Genomic DNA, 17,910 nt, shown 5'->3' with positions numbered 1-17,910 from the left:
ATATATATATATATATATATATATATATATATATCAGAATATTATGACCACCTACCTTGGATGACACTAGCGAGACGTTGTTGCATAGACCGTATTAGGTGATGGTGATGATAGTGGCACATTGATTGCTCTGTAACACTTACTGGTGTGTTTGTTCTCCTCTTGCATCAATGGCCCATGGGGCACCACTCTATATACGAGAAGTCCACGTGCAGTATGCCTTCACTACGACGGCTCAGAACAGCTAGCAGTTTTCGAGATGCCACCACCTTTCGCCCACTGTCATGGTCGCATCAGAATATTATGACTACACCTGGTTTGCAATTAACTCATTCTGGGATGTCAGAGATAAACAGTGTTTGCTGCACGTACAAATAAGCACGAGCACACCAGTCAAAGCAATCAGTTTTGGCCAATAGGGTACTGGGCGATGGGTTGTAGCATGTATATATAGATAGATAGACCAAAAAGAATCCCACTATAGCCGAGTCAAAGAACCCTTTTTGCTTAGAGTGTGACAGAAGGAAACATAATGCCCAAACTTGGGATGGACATTGTATGTGTGACCACTCCAACGCTAACTGTTCCTTTATAGCACTTCAGCACTTGAGATCTGACCCTGCATATGGCACAGACACACCCAGGCCCATTTTATTCTACTCTCTCTTTGGTGTGCATCTGAATTTTATTCCTGGTTTATTTTCTATAATCTCTAAATGACATGCACTAACTACGCTCTAAGGATTACTTTCGAACTCAAAGCACCGAGTGAATTCTATCCTGAGATTAGTCCAATAAGAATAGTACCTTTGGGGGGTGGGGGTGTATAAAAGCCGGAGCGTTTATGCTTTGGTAAAAGTCTTTGGGGGAAAAAGCTACGAGCTCAGCAAAGACTGTTTTCCTCTTCTCTAACTCTTTGTTATTCCTCTCTTGTTATTGTTATTTTCCAATATGATTCTGTATGGAAGATGAAGAAGAGAATTTGAAATGTTTGCTTTGTATGCCTTTGAATTTTGTAAGGTGAAAAAAACTATGTAAACTGAAAAACACAAAAATGTTGGTTTGGAGATGGTTGCAGGCTTCTAATACAGTTTTATAACCCAAAACACTTTTATACAGGCAGACACAGTGACAGTTACACTGTAATTCATTTAAAGGCAGGCCAATTTGAATGGATTGAACTAATTACAGTTTCTGAGTTAACCCAACTTAGTTTAGTCACAAGTTCTTCTAACTCAAATGTTTGACAAAAAAACATTAGTAAATGAGCTGTAGACAAAATTTTACTGTGTATATTTAATGTTTAGTATGTTTTCTTTTTTATATTGTAAATTCTGTAACACTGAAATACCATAAATTGAAAAAACACATTCCAATTTTGAATACTTTTGCACTGTGGTTATAATATTTACAAACCAGAACATTTTGGGCTGTTTCTCATTTATGTTTTGTGAAAAAATACAAAATCAGTGTGTAGGCATTACCCCTGGGCTAACTTCTCTGGCGTGTACGTTTTATATCATTCTTGACTGTCTGGCCTCAGTGTTGAAGACCAAGTCAGTTCTCTGCTGGCTGGGTATTGCAGTGGGTATTGCATTACTACAGGATTATACTGTCAGTTTTTTGGCAGTAAAATCCAAAAAAGGTAATATTTATCAATTAAGGAATGAAAGATTAAGACACAATTAGGTGCCATTACATATTTCGATATTTCATTACAGTGGTCGAGTCTTGATTTTTTTTTTTACAGTGTATCTATTCATTTGACAGTAATGTACTGCAAAGAAAACAGTTCTTGAATATAAAATGGACAGTTGCCAAAAAAGTCATACATTGCAACCATATATTTTAGAGTGAAATTCTGGCAACCACAGCTGATGGTTTATGTTATGGATTAATTGTACAGATTTATTTGTACAGTGTAAATTAGAACTCCACCCTATCACATGATGTCCCCAAACTGGAAGGCTTTTGACAATGAGTGCTGAGTTTTTGCTGGAATTTAAACACCTGATCTCCATATATTCAATGAGCAGGCAGTTAGACCACTGTGCCACTCTAGAGTAGTAAAGTTACACTGTGTAAAAATACTGTTCTGAGTAAATTTAACTTTCCATCTTTCCCTTTCCGTTCAAATACCATCAACTATCCATCTTTCCCTTTCCGTTCAAATACCATCAACAACACAGTGCAACAACACAGTCAAAAAATGTTTTGAGTTTGAGAACATTCAAATAAAATAAATTGAGTTAACTCAAAAAACAACAAGTCGGCTTGAGTTTAACATTTCTACAGTACAGACGTTATTTCTGAACACAGAGAATTCGTGTCTTTTATTCTTTGAAATAGCTTTATTTATTTTAGATAATACTGACACATGTACTCAATAGCAGTTACCAGGCTGGTTAAAAACATCAATATTAAAACTGTTAGAGTTCTTTTTCATTTATTCAGATTGATTCTAAGAATCTCACTCTTTTTTATAATCTTTTACACTTTTACAGAATTATACCATAACATCTACTGTATTGTTCGAGTCTTTTCCAGGTCAAAAAGTTTAATTCTTGTTTATTTATTATAGAAAAAAAAGGAACAAAATAATCTACAGATGGTGAGAGTTTCAGTCCAGAGCTTCAGTTCTACTTTCCGAAGTTAAAATGCTGAGAAGGACAAGGTTTCCGGCACAGAAAGCAAAAATGTCACCTTTCGTTTTGGGTAAAAAACGGTGCGATTACAGGAAGCATCGACAGACTAGGAAAAAAAAATCCAGACACAACAAAACGTCCGAGTGGTGGGGAGAGGTGGAAAGTAAAAAGATAAAATAACTTCCGACGTTAGAGGTGGGCCGTCCTCCACTGTGAGCGTTCTTCTGTCAGATATAATCCCCATGCCTGGCGGACTCCAGCGAGCGGACAGTCTTTCGTCCCCGTATCTGCGCTGAGGAGATTTCTGGCAGACGCTGAGGATGGTTGAGGCGGAGAAGAGGAGAGAAGGGGAAAGCGAGAGCGGGGGGTGGAGGAGAGCTGACCGCTAGGATGGTCCTCATTTTCATGAATGGGATGGGAACACGAGACTGCTTCTCGTATTACTTTACCATGGGTGAGCTTAAAGTCACTTCCATATACATGTCCTCCTGTATCCTATTTCCCCTGCAAACACCCCCTGCAGTCCAGTCTGGAGGATGCCACTACCGTGTCACCTGGAACAACAAAAAAAAAAGGATAAGGACTTAATGGCATACACTGCAGTAATTAACAGTTAACACTCAAGTGTTTGTCAGCACTGTCATTATACACACTTTTTAAAACCTTTTTAAACCTGTGTGTGCTGGTCGATCACAAAGGTCAAGCTTGGTCGTACTGGTTGTCTAGATCGGTCAGGCTGATCATGTACAGTCATGTGAAAAAGTTTGGACGCCCCACACATGGACATTTGATCTTTATTTAAACAATATTAAGAAGATGTAGGTTATATATATATATATATATATATATATATATATATATATATATATATTCTTTACTAATAAAATATGTTTTTTCCCCACTCCTCTATGCAGAATTCTTTTAGCTGTGTGACGTTTCAGTCTAGTTTATATACAGATGATCTCACATTTTCCTCAAGAATTCCTAGTAGACCCTCTAGGCCCTACTGTAGAAAACCAGCCCAACCATGACATTTCCACCTCTCTGCTTCACAGTTGATATAGATTCTTGTGCTCAAACGCTATGATTGCTTTACTATGATGCGCTATGATTGCTGTGTCCAAATACTTTGGATTCATCTAGTATTGTTCCATATGTTGTGGTCTTGGTCTATGTGTTATCTAGCTCTGTTGTTTTTTTGGCAGCAAGGGTTTCTTGCTTTCATACCTCCCATGAAAATCAAACCTGTGTGGTCTCTTTCTGATGGTAGATTCTGTACTATGACTTTAGCTTGTGCGTTTTGTGGTCTGTTGTTGAACTAAACTTGCTAGGACGTCCTGAATTATTTTGTGAATGGCAGAACAGCAGATTTCTGTGTTTTGAAGTTTTGTTAGGGTTAGGGTTAGGGTTAGGGTTAGGGTTAGAGTCCCCTCCCAGACTCTTAATCATCTATAGTCGTATAGGCCTCAGAGAGCTCTTTGAAACTCATCATGGAGAAATGACTCACTTCAACAATGAAGAGCAACAAAACTAAATGAGTTTTAAATAACACAGGCTCCTTCAAAATCCTCTAACTTCTTCATATGACTGTAAATTAATAAATAAATGCTTTGCAGGGAAACCAAAGGTATCATGCCCAGACAAAAAAGACAAAAAACAGACAAAACAAACAAACAAAAAAACAAAACAAACAAACAAAAAATTTAGAAAATAAATACAACTTAACTACATAAAATTCCAACACATTAATGCTGTATGCAGTGCTTTTTTCTGAGAGATGTAGTGTCTAATATTGTAAGCTTCATGATAAAAGGTTAGGTAATTACATGATATTAAATTGTTAAGCTGCCTAATTTCAATGTCTAAAAAATAGATCCATAAATGGCTGCTTTTTAAATTCCACATCCAATTCCACTGTCAGTTCTAAGGTGACACTGATTGAAAGTTTACAGTCCACACTTCTACCAGCCTTTTTTTGTTTTAACAAGATATGAGTATGAAATGATTAATATGGAATTTCATGCTTTTGTCATTGTCATCAACAGCTCTGACTTGTAAGAACTAACCATTAACATGACAACATTTATCCTAATATTCATTTAAACGCTATAGGCCACATATTAATAGACACAAGGCTGCTTTCTTTATTAGTATTATAATTATTATTAGTAGTATTGATTGCATTAAACATAACTCACAAGACCTAATTCCTCTGCTGGGAAAATAATGAAAGATTTAATTAAGAAGTGGTGCATTATTAAAGATTACACCAGCTAATGACACTAATACCAGCAGACTGAGAGTGGGCAGGGAGCTAAAGCCAGCCACCGTGGCAGTGTGTGAGCATGCGTGTGCCCGCTGTGGCTGCAGCACAGCACCCGAGCCTGTCTGGGCGTGCTGATGGCCGCTCCTGACCGCCATGGCAGCGCCTGAAGCAAGCAGTTGGCACCCAGCGGACTCATTCACTTAGAGCCTGGCATGGCGCCCAGACTACTGGCACAAGAGGAGGTGGCAGAAATGAGAGGAGGGCATCATGGCATAGTGCCCACTTCCCCGTCTCTCTCTCTCTCTCGTTCTCTCTCTCTGTGTCTGAGTGGGCACAGTGTGAAGTCTCTGATATTTGAGTACATTGATAATGAGAGAGCATGTGGCTGTCCATATAGAAGAGAGTGGAAACAGAAAGGGAAAGAGAGGCAGAGCAGGATATTGGTGTATGAGGGAGAAATAGATATACGTACACAAGCACAGATATAGTCAAATACAATATATTGTAGGATCAGACTTACACACTAATTTCTTCAGTACATATTCTGTGATATTTATACTCAATTATGAGTTATTGTGTGACCATAACTTAATAATGCCTCTTTTATGTGAGTTAAATAAAAGTTTAAGTACATTTAAGTAAGTTTAAATTAACCTTTTAACCTAAAATAGGACTCTAAGTGGCTCATATGTCAAATGCACTGCCACTATGGACAGGGGGTTTAGCTGCAGCTCATTTGCTGATGTTTCTGATGTATTCAGTATGTAGTAAAGAGAACTTCTGACTGAACTAATTTGAGTTCACTCAAAAAACGCTCTGTCACCAGTTATTTATTTATTTTTTAATGCTTCACACTCTACTCAACTCCACCCCATGTTGTGCTCTAACTGATGTTGTAAGGTGCAACATGTGCTGTAAATGTCTCACATTCTGAAGAACTGTTTAAGGATTTAAACAGAAAACTGACTCCTGGCCGTCCTGATTTCCGATCAGGTGAAGCTAACACCCTGTCTTCACTAATTCATCAGCCTAATTGACTGGATGAGATCAGGTCAGAAAGCTAAAGGTCAGCAGGTTAAATCAGGTGTTGAGTTGCCTGTGAAGATACTTTTTACTTGTGCACACACAATTATTGGCTTAAAACAGAGAGACAGAAAAGGTGTGTGTGTGTGTGTGTACTAAAATAACTGTGTGGTGTTAAGCATCATCTTATCTCTGTCTGTCAGGATTTAGTAGATTCTATGCACAAGTATGCACGCGCGCACACACACAAACACACACACACACACACACACACACACACACACACACACACAAACTCTCTTACCTCCCCTTTTCCAAGGACACTAAAATATTAAACATGCTGCCTCCATTCTATCTTCATCTCTCTCTCTCTCTCTCTCTCTCTCTCTCTCTCTCTCCATCTCTCTTTTCACTCTCTCCCACCTTCTCTTCTCTCTCTTCCTGTTTTGTCTTTCTCTCTCTTGTTCTTACAATTTTGTCTCTCTTCACATACTTTTCTTCTGTTCTCGCTTTCTCTCACCTTCTCCTCTCTCTCTTTTTTGTCTCATCTTTCATTCTTTTTTCTCTTCTCTTACTTCCTCTCTCTCATTTTACTCTCTCCCCCTTTTTTACTCTCATCTTGTGTTTCTCTCTTTCTGTTTTTTCTCCCTTCTCTTACTTTTTTCTCACCTTCTCTATATCTCTCCCTCTATCTCTCTCTCTTCTCTCTTTCTCTTGTTTTTTACTTCTTCTCCTTTATTTTTTTCTTTCTTCACTTATTTTTTTCTCTTTCTCTCCCCAGTTCTCTCTCTCTCTCTCTCTCTCTCTCTCTCTCTCTCTCTCTCTCTCTCTCTCTCTCTCCATTTTTCTGGTCTTTCTCTTCCTTTCTTTTTGTTTCTTTCTCTCCTTCACCATCTTTGTCATGGTCTTGCCTTTTGCTATCTTGTTTCTCTCTCCTGTTTGTCTCGACTTGCCCTTGTTTCTCCTTTTTTTTTTTTTTTTTACTTTTCATCTGCTCTCTCTCTCTCTCTCTCTCTCTCGCTCTCTCTCTCTCTTTCTCTTTTTCTATGTTTATATGTCTTTCTTCAGGTTGGCCTTATTTTATTTTAATAAAATGTATTTTAATAAGATTAATAATAATAATAATAATAATAATAATATAAACAAAAAAACATACAACACTATTTATTAAACACTTAAAATAAATAAAATAATAATATGGTACAGTAAGTATTTCTATTCTTATTTACAGTAGATGTAAAGGGGTGGGTGAGGGGTTTAGTAGGTTGTAGGAGGAGTTTACCTGATTAGAGACCCCCCCCCCACACACACACACACACCGCCTTTGGTCTAATATGTATGTGAGAACTTGAGTGGCCACTTTCATCTGTTGTGTTTGTCCCAAATTCAGAATTCAGGAATTCTCTCCCCCCTCTCTCTCCCTGTCTCCTGTTCTCCCTCTACGTCCTTGGCCTCTTCGCTCTCCTCTCTGCTGTTTGTTATAATGCATGGTCTGTTTGTAATAGGGCCATAAGAGTGCGCTCAATATTATTGATCAGTGTGACTGATCAGCACGAGGTGCAGCTTTCACCTTTCCATATACTCCACTACAAACAGAATACAACTCGTCATTTCCAGCATCTGTTTAAACATCTGCAGTATGAACTGGACTTCATCAATGACATCAGTGGCAGTGCGAGACAGGCGATACTGTTTTGATGTGCTGCAGTCCATCTGAACGGCAACCCAGTATCAGGGTCGGATATCTACAGCCTCCATCCATTGATTCGGCTGCAGACGTTTGGCTCTCTAATGCATTTTCAGCAGAGCTCCCTTCACAAAATGTGCTCCCAAAAGTAAGCAGTGTGTTAATAACCTTTCATGCTTGTACAGCTGGCTTTAGCCGTTATTACTCAGCTGTACAAACTCATCAAAACTCACCAGCCCATGTCAAAGGGAAAATGTGATTTAATTCAGCACTCATAGCCTGTTTAGATAATAACATTTATTTGGGGTGGTGTACATGGTGCATAACGACACACATGGAACAGCATATATAAGAATATTACAGTCATTTACTGGCAGCAGTTTTTCCAGTATTTTCTCCAAACAGACCAACCTAAAATGATAAAGTAACTGATTACAGATAATTATTAGAGTTAACTCAACTTAGTTACTTACAAACTCACATTTTTTAGTTCTGCATCTCACCAGCTCAGCCCAGACATCATATGGACATTAATTTTAATTTCCCGGGCGCTGGAGTTGGCTGCCCACCGCTCTGGGTGTGTGTGTGTACTCACTGCCCCTAACACATGTGTGTGTGTGAGTGTGTGTTCACTACCAGATGGGTTGAATGCGGAGGACACATTTCGCTGTACAGTGTACACTGTACAGTGACAAATACGTGCACCTTTACCTTTACCTTGTGTGTTTTATTCAGTAACTACAGGGACTTGTGTAATAACACTTTCGGCCCACGGGCGGCCTGAAGTTGGCCTGACTTTCCATTTTTTACAGTGTAGTCTGGCTTTCATCTGAATGAGGACCTTTCACATGTTGTGAACATTATATCTACAACTGTTAGCTTTAAATCTTTCCCACTATTTAAACCCCGAGCGTTTGAAGGACAGGTGAGCTGACCCCAGCGGGACATGACAGCACAAGGGGCGCTCAGAAGCTGTCTGTATGGTTTTAAGGTTTATTCGCCAGCCTGTCCGATCACATCTCCAGCCCACGGCTGCGTGGCAAAGCGGAGCTGCTGTGTTTTTGTTTTTGCGCTTGTTCTCTCCTCTCTCCCTCTTTTTTTTTTTCATGCCGTTCTCTCTGATTTGGGGCTGCACTGTGTTTGATGTCAGATCCAACACTCCTCAGATCCACTCACAGCCAATTCCTCTAGTCTGCACTGAGCGCGCTCAGAAGGAGAGGAAGTAGGTCGCAAAGCAGGAGGTCTGAATGGCGTGGGGCGAGAGAGAGGGAGAGGCCCTGTTCCAAATTTGTCTATGAGTCTCATAAAGGAAGTTCTAAATGCTGAGTAAGAGTGAGAGAGAGCAGCAACACAAAAAAAAGAAAAAGTGAAGAAAAAGTGAACTTTAAGATAACACACACTGGGAGCAGGAAATCAAGAGAGAGGAAAAAGAGAAGGGGGCTCAGTGTGTGTGTGTGTGTGTGTGTGTGTGATAGAGAGAAAAAGTGAGCCAAAAAAAGAGTGAGAGAAAGTGCGAGAGATAAAGATTAAGTAAAAAGAGAGGCAGAGAGGCTGGAAGAGAGTGAAAAGAGAGAAGGAGAGTGATGGGCAGAGCTGGGAGAAAATGAAAGCGAGAGAGAGAACAGAGAGTAAGAGAAGGGGGGACAGGTTAAAAATAGGAGCGGGAGGGAAATGGAGAAAGAGAGTGAATCGAGTGAGTGGAGAGAGAGTGTGAAGAGGAAGATAATGTGCAGGAGCAGGAAGGAGAGTAAAAAGGAGAGTGAAAGAGTGAGAGAGTAAGAGAGTGATGAGAAGAGGAAAACAGCGAGGAAAAAAGAAAGAGTGAGAAACAGAGATACATAGAGAAAAGAGAAAGTGAGAGACAAAAAAGTGAGACAAAAGGAAAGAGTGAGGATGGGTGATAGAAAGAGTAAAAAGAGAGTAAAGTGAGAAGTGGATTAGATGTGAAAGTAGCAAGAGTGGAGAGAGGGAAGAGGAGTGAGAGAAAGTGAGAGGAGAAAGTGTGAAAAGAGTGCGACAAAAGAAAAGAGTGATGGAGGGAGACAGAAAAGTTAACAAGAGAGTGAAGCAAGAAGTGGACAGGAAGTGAAAGTAGTGATAGGAGAGAGAGAGGAGTGAGAGAATGCGTGAGGGAGAGAGTGTGACATGAGTGCGACACAAGAAAAGAGTGATGGGGAGACAGAAAGGGTAACAGAAAGAGAGTGAAGCAAGAAGTGGACAGAAAGTTAAAGTAGTGAGACTGTAGAGAGATAAGAAGAGAGGGTGTGAGGGTAAGAGTGTGAAAGTGCAATAAAAGGAAAGAGTGATGGAGGGAGATAAAAAAGGTAACAAGAGAGTGAAGCAAGAAGTGGATAGGAAGCAAAAGTAGCGAGAGTGGAGAGAGAGCGAAAGCGTGAGTGAGAGACGTCTCCCAGTCGGGATGTTTATGGTTGATTTTTCATCGTAATGTTGACAGACTCCTAGCTGCTGCCCCACACGGTGCCAGATCACTCCTGTCCTCCTGCAGTGACACTCCGTCTCCCTGTAAAGCTCAAGCGTTCTCTACAGCACTGATACGGAGGTGTTTTGAGCTTTACTGCTCAGCAGTCTCTGTAGTATTACTATAATTAGACACTATCTAACTACCATCTAATGAAACCGGAGCAAAAACTGATGAGCTGATGTGCTGCAAGCTGACAGGTAATACTACCAAGCTTGCAGCGTTTAGATGACGACAATTTTTTTGACCAAAAGTGAGCGCTCTGTACAGCTCTGTGGTCTGCCGTCTGCAGTGCAGACTAGTGCAGTGTTATCCTCTACACGATTCTGACCATTCATGGTCAATTTTAAACCCAGAACCTCTTAAAATATGAAAGGGAAGACACCAAAAGCAGTAGATGTGCACTAACCTTGGTCGTTTTGACCTTGTTGCCGGTGCTGCAGCTCCAGCCGGTGAGGTCAGGTAGAACTTTACACTCTTCACCATCCAGACATGGCTGCATCTGACACCACCACTTCTGCGCTACTATAGATGCTGCACAACCACAGGAGGAGATACAATGAATTAATAACACACACACACTCACACACACACACACACTTACAAGCACATAACAACATGCAACTGAGCAAGAGCAGTTCCAGGCTCTTCCAGCAAACTTTGGGAAGCTGACACGGACCCCCAACAACGCATACAGTGACATACAGAAGTGTGGTCACCCCTGGTCATCTACTTCTTCTGCAGTATTATTGGGCCATCTTGCATTCACTGCTCTTTTAAGGTCTATCCGTACATTTTTTATGGTTTTGAGGACTGTGAAGGCCATGGCAATCCACTCTTCTGTCTACCAGTGAAATGTTCCTTGTGCCACTGGCTGCAACACAAGTCCAAAGCACAATCCATCCACCCCCATGTTTAACAGCTGGAGAGGTGTCCTTTCCATAAAATTCAGCACTAGAGCAGTGGCTAGGGACAATGGTGGACGGTTAAACAGAGGAGGAAAAGTGAGAGGGATGGAGAGATGGAGAGAGAAAGACCTAAGAGAGGAAGTGAGAGATATGGAGAAAAGAAAGGAAGAAACGGCTGGGGAGGGAAAGAGGAACGGAGAGAAAGAGAGAGTAAGGGAAAAAATGATGTAGATGGTAGATGGAGAGAGAATGGAAGAGAGAAGGGTGGGAGGAATGAGAGGAGAAGAGAGGAATGGACAGATGGAGAGAGAGTTGGAGAGAGAGAGAGAGATTATTTGACATTTCCTCTCGGGCCGGCTGTGGAGAGGAGAGCGAGCAGACACACTGCTCTTATGGTAAAGAAAACAAGATCAAAATCGATTGCGCTGTCAAGTGGACGGTGTTGACACAGTATTAAATGAATCAGCCAGACAGAGAGAGAGTGAGAGCGGGTGAGAGAGAGAGAGTGAGAGAGAGGAGGGATACAGTGAACAGTGAAAGAAAGAAACAAGGGACCATAATGCTGTAAAATGACTACAGCATTGGACAAAGTTGACACAGTATTGAATTAATCAACCAGTCAGGAAAGAGAGAGAGAGAGAGAGAGAGAGAGAGAGAGAGAGAGAGAAAGAGAGAGAGAAAGAGAGAGCCTGAGCGAGAAGCAATGTCATTTTCTTCTTGGTTTTAGTTTGTGAAAAGCAAAACAGAAGGTTTCTATTACACACAGACACACACACACACACATTTCTGATACAGTAACACACTAATAATATCAACACTTTCATCCCCACTGCATCGCCTGTACACCAGGGTGAAGCTTGTCTAACACAGGGGAGGGCAACAGGGCCAGAGTCCTGCACAGTTTGCTGATTTCCCTGCTCTAACAGACCTACTAAACCTGGCAATTAACAGATGAGGTGAATCGGGTCTGCTAGAGCAGAAAAATCATCAAACTGTGCAGGAATCCAGCCCTCCAAGACCGGAATTGCCCCAGTCCTGGTCTAACACGCGGACACTTCTCCTAACCTTGACCTTTCTCAGAATTAGAGAACGAGAAAGAGAGAGATAGCAAGCGAGCAAGCTACACAGGCACAATGGACAGCTACTGAAGGTATTGAAGGCTAATGTAGATAAACAAGTAACGTGAGCCTGAAAGCAGAGTAATCAATTAGGGCGTTTTGAGGACAGTAATTGCTTGAATTGGAACTCGGATGCAGACTAAAACAACAGCACCGAGACCCCTGAGAAAAGGTGGTCTCGGCCCGGTCCCAAATGAACTCTAGCTGGCTCTAACTCTACTCTGAAGCTGACTAATAAGTGGAGAGAACGTTTTCACATGGTTTGTTGAAACGCATTTTGGTGCACTTGGATTTTTCCCTGTGTGAAAACAAACCGAACCAAAGGGGTCTCAAATCACATTAAGTAGTAAAGTAATCCCAAATAGACTCAAACACAGCTTTACTTTACTGAGTCAGCTAATTCACTAATGAATGGGATTCTAATGGTGGCTAGTTTTGAAACACTGTACAGTGTGGCAGTGTGTGGTTTGGAACACAGCCCCGCTAAACTTAACCATCAGACAGAAGTTAGCGTTAAAGAACAGAAACGTGGGCAGGTCTGCTCGGAGACTCGCCTGTACAACTCTAGCTGTAGGAACGTCAATGACACAACCATGTTGTGACGTCATGTTGTGCGTTTGGTTCGTTTAGATACCTTTGCCAGAGTTCGGTTAGAAACGGACGAGACCCACCTGCTCAGGTGTGCACTGTGCAGTTTGAAAACGGGTGCTCACACTTACTGTAATGAACTGCACTAATAGTGCATTCGCACCAGGGCTTGTATTGAACTAGTCTAAACACATCCTCAGTGTTCATTCAAAGGGGGAGAGAGAGAGAGAGAGAGAGAGAGAGAGAGAGAGAGAGAGAGAGAGAGACCTTACCATCCACACAAGACGGAGCTGCTCTGGTGGTTCCGGCCACTTGTCCGGGTAAGCAGGAGCACTTTACAGTCTGAGATCTCTCCTCTATCTTATTCTTATTACAGCAGCGATGGGCCGCGATCACTTCACATGTTCCAGCCTTTACATGCACTGCAGCAGAGCACACAGAGACACACACACAAGTAAAATTAGAGGTGTTGAACACTGATTCTGCAACAATGAGAATTTGATGTAGTAAGATCAGCCATAACATTAAAACCACTGACAGGTAAAGTGAATACCGTTGATTATCTGGTTAAAGTGGCGTCTGTCAAGGGGTGGATTGTGCATATTGCATATATATACAGCAAGTGAACAGTCAGTTTTTTAAAGGGTGAGAGTAAGAATCCGAGCTACAATAACAAGGGCCAAACTGTGGCCCGAGATGGCCGAGATCTCCATGTGGTCAGAACATCGCCAAAACATCAGGTAGGTGTTGTGTTTCTGGTCTGCAGTGGTCAGTACCTACCAAAAGTGCTCCAATGAAGAACAACCAGTGAACCAGCGACAGGGTCATGAAGGGCCCACCTCACAACTGACCTCATGCTTAGGATAAATTGATATTCTTTAAAAATCTTAAAAAAAAAATCTTAACATTTTACTTCAAAGATTCTAAGAACAAATTATTATTTTCCAAAAATCTGTTCTTTATTTTCTGAATATTATGATAGCCTAACATAAGAGTTCAATAGGTAAGGCTCTACAATGATCAGTTTAAACAGCTGAATTATCAGAATTTATAGAACTCATGGGGATTGTTCTTAAAGTGCTGTTATTGTTCACACTTTTAGCTCTTGTTTACCTGCATTTGGCTCATTTTCCATTGCATTCAGTTTAACTAAATATAAAAAAATAACTTAATATATTAATTAAATAATACTACTAATAATAATTAAATACATTAATTTCATACTGTTTATGATAAGCTCTGAAATACAGCATTAAAGACTTTCTTCTGAGAATATTCGATAACTTTTTAAGATGTTTTGAACATTCTTATGAGCTTCTTAGTGCTACTAAGAAAAGGGAATCAAACATTGCTCTCATAATGTAATGTAATATCGACACACTTTCATGTGATCCATGTTCACACCTGGCACACACACATTCACACACGTTTATTAGGCATTAGCAGGTACGTCCCCTGGTGACTCCTTTGCAGCGATCAGAATGAAAGTATAATCGGCATTTAACGCTGTTTAAACACAAAAAAATCCCACAGCACTTTCAATTACTTCCCTGATTCTTAATTTCACTGGGAACGTTCAGCCGACTTCCATTACTACAAATCAGCCAAATGGGACAAAATGGTGAGAAGCGCTGATGCAAATGAAATCAGCGAGCGGGCCTTGTTCTCCTCTCGATCCAGCCACGGACATGGCTTTGAAACAACAACACAAATATGCAAAGCAGATGGAGTGTGATTTCTGCGAGAGACTGAGGGAGAGAACGAGAGAGGGGGATTCTCATTAAAAACATTAATGAGGAAACAGCGGACACCCACCTCACACATTTCAAATAAATATTTGGATTCACTTCAAACGCCTTCGTCTCTTTTTTTTTTTGTCCTCATATCTCTCTCTCTCCCTTTCCCTTTTTTCTCTCTCAATAGACTCGGATTTCATTTGATGAGCCCGAGTTTATGTGTTTGTCACTGTTTGGAGCACTAAACCTATGAGACGAGCTGAGATGAAGCTGAATACACACTCGTAGCTCTCAGAACAGCAGAGCAGGATCAGAGCTCTTCAGCACACACACTTCCTGTCCCCAGTGCCTCGCTTCACAATGGCGGAGAATGAGATTTATATTAAAATGACAAACACAGTCCAGTGTCAGGTCAAAGGTGAGGGCTGTCTAGGCAATACTACATGGAGACCAGAAGTAATGATGCAGTATAAATTCTCTTTCAACTCCCATTACAATGTAGCTCAAATGTTGCCTCCTCAATAATCAGTTCAGTGCAGGCAAACGCATCGAGTCTCACCGGGGATGTTTTAAAGAGTAGATCCTCCCTCAGTCTCAGCGGGTCTGAAAAATGCATGTGCTCTGATAGGCCAATCAGAGTCTTTTCTGCTTCATACGTTATTACAGTGACCAGTAGCAGCTTTACCCACCGCTACTTAAAGAGAGAAAAATCTCCCCTTTTTATTATCAATTGAGATGGAGTTACAGATGCAGCAGAACATGCAGATGCATACAGATGTGATGTTTGAAAACCAGAACCTGGTGTACCTCAGCATATACACCAGAACTTACTGCCCTCTTCCATTTACACACACACACAACACCCAACTGTAATCGCTGGTCAACATATTTATTACAGTTTATTTATTAGTATAGTAACTTGCACACTGATCACCCAGTCTTCCTGCACACATTGCACATGTACATTCACACAATTCTAAGAACTGTTTTGTATTTATTGTCTTTTGTACCTGTTGTCTAAGCACCCTGTCTACTGTCCTTGTACTAATGTCACAAAATTTTTAGGGCTGCCGCAATTAGTCGATATTTGAAGCTGGTGCATAGTTTTAACATCATTTATATTTTTTATGTTTTTACCTGACAGGTTTTTCGGTCTCTGAAACACTCCAGTTAAAAAACAATGCCTTTTTTCACTACCACTACGTAACCGCGCCATGAGGTCAGTCGTTTCAGGCTCCAGTAAAAGATACGGTTCTAAAAAATAATGGTCAGAGTCAGAGTCAGAGTCAGAGTCGGTTGCGAAATAGGTTTTTAAAACATTTCTAAAGACCCAAAGCATCAAAAATGTGACAGAACATGAAATTATCACCAAACAAAAATGTACTTTGTTCACTGGGCAAAGTTTCAGTTCATAGCCCAGCAACACTCACTCAATGCACAAGCATCTGAAGAGAACACACAGGTGCTTTTGCAAACTATAGGCCACCAGAAATGACAAAACCACCGTAACTGTTGTCTATTTATGTTTATGGCTGTTTCGTACCTAAAAACGTATACTATACTTATAAGTATAAAATCCTTGATAAACTTTAGTTCGAAACTGGTGAGGAACCTCTTAAGGTGCTCTAAGGAACATTCAAGGAACCTTTTTCTTCTAAAAACCTTTTCTTGAAGGTTCCTTGTAAAAGCACAAGTAAAAGTAAGTAAGTAATTGAAGAGCCTCCAAAAGTTCCTTTACTAACCAACGGCAGTGAAGATTTGTAAATCAGATGTTCTTATAGGGGGACAATTATCTTATATGGGTGGAAATTGGGGGAAATGAAATTGTTAAGATTAATCAACAAAAGATTAATCGATTTAAAAATAGTTGTTAGTGGTAGCCCTAACGTTTTCACATATTACTGCAAATAAGACTTAGCCTAACAGGGTTTTGTTGTACTGTATTTGTAGAATGACAATAAAATTGAATTGAACTGAACTGAATTGTCAACCACTAGAGGGCGCTAGTGCCCAGTTTGGAGCAGCAAAAGTGTAGAGTTCACTCTACTTAATTAAGCAGAATTCACACTTTAAATTTTATACTTTTATCAAGGCCTCATTAAATTAGCCCAGCATGACCTTCACAGTTTCAAAAGGAACTGTGCCTCTAATGAGCAATGACACCCTTCGACCATTCAACGTCTACACCCAAGAAAGCATTTTGTCCGTTTCTGCAGGCTTTCATTGCTGTCATAGATTTTCAATTCGGCACACCGTTTTTTTAGCTGCGTGTGCCGCCATTAGCTTGTTAAAAGGCAATCCGCACTTCTCGTCTGGCGCATTAAAAACATTTTCATTCGGATCAATAAAACACTAAAAACACTAGTCAGGCCTGCGTCCTAAAATGCTCTATCCGCCATTACCTGAGAGCCGGAGAGCACCATAGTGCTCCGCCATCTAATGAGAGCAATGAAATCTCAAAGAGCATCTGGGAGGGAGACAAGAGTGGAAAACACTTAGAGGGAGCGATAAAAACACAATGAGCTGCAGAAACACAGACTGAGCAGCAGAAACACAGACTGAGCTGCAGAAACACAGACTGAGCTGCAGAAACACAGACTGAGCAGCAGAAACACAGACTGAGCTGCAGAAACACAGACTGAGCAGCAGAAACAGATTGAGCTGCAGAAACACAGACTGAGCAGCAGAAACACAGACTGAGCTTCAGAAACACAGACTGAGCAGCAGAAACACAGACTGAGCTGCAGAAACACAGACTGAGCTGCAGAAACACAGACTGAGCAGCAGAAACACAGACTGAGCTGCGGAAACACAGACTGAGCAGCAGAAACACAGACTGAGCTGCAGAAACACAGACTGAGCTGCAGAAACACAGAGTGGAGCTGTGGAAATAAAGAAAGAGCGCTTTCAGAACAACAAGCGGAACAACAACAACGTAACGAGTGGTTGAAATATCTGCAGTGTGGAAACAACCCACCATAATTTCTCTGCAAAATTAGCTGGTGGGAATGTGGCCCTGCTAACATGGTTAAATGTTTATGCTAGGCAAATTTTGAGCTTCTTTTGAAGTCACCAATTTCCTATGTAAATACATTTTTAAAAGTGCTATTGACATGGACTGTTTCTCTGCATACAGCACTGGCACGCTTTAAATAATTGACGGAAGGATGAATGGACAAATGTACCGAGACATTCTTGATAAAAATCTGCTGCCATCCACCAGAATGCTGAACATTAAACGAGGGTGGACATTTTCAGCAGGACAATAATCCCAAACACACAGCCAAGGAAACTCTCAATTGGTTTTAGAGAAAGAAAATGAAGCGTCTAGAACGGCCCAGCCGATCACCTGACCTGAATCCAATTGAAAATCTATAGAAGAAACTAAAGCTCAGAGTTCATAGAAGGAGCCCACTGAACCTTCAGGATTTGAAGAGTGTTGGTATGGAAGAATGGGCCA

General features: G+C 40.8%; 1 protein-coding gene across 1 annotated transcript in view; it reads right to left on the bottom strand.

The window, feature by feature from the left end:
* Positions 1-2,331: 2,331 nt before the first annotated feature.
* The window catches only part of tafa3b (TAFA chemokine like family member 3b), a 160,959-nt gene continuing 145,380 nt past the window's right edge, over positions 2,332-17,910 (bottom strand). Inside the window, exons 3-5 of the mRNA XM_072680871.1 lie at positions 12,987-13,136; positions 10,510-10,634; positions 2,332-3,199 (exon numbers count right to left, since the gene is read on the bottom strand). Of these exons, the coding sequence (XP_072536972.1) occupies positions 3,188-3,199; positions 10,510-10,634; positions 12,987-13,136 (287 nt within the window). The 3' untranslated portion in view covers positions 2,332-3,187. The remainder of the gene's footprint in view (positions 3,200-10,509; positions 10,635-12,986; positions 13,137-17,910) is intronic.

The sequence above is a fragment of the Salminus brasiliensis genome, chromosome 6 (assembly GCF_030463535.1).
Source record: "Salminus brasiliensis chromosome 6, fSalBra1.hap2, whole genome shotgun sequence".
NCBI classification, from domain to species: domain Eukaryota; kingdom Metazoa; phylum Chordata; class Actinopteri; order Characiformes; family Bryconidae; genus Salminus; species Salminus brasiliensis.
Note: the sequence above shows the minus strand (reverse complement) of the source record. Positions and strands in the feature narration are given on the sequence as shown.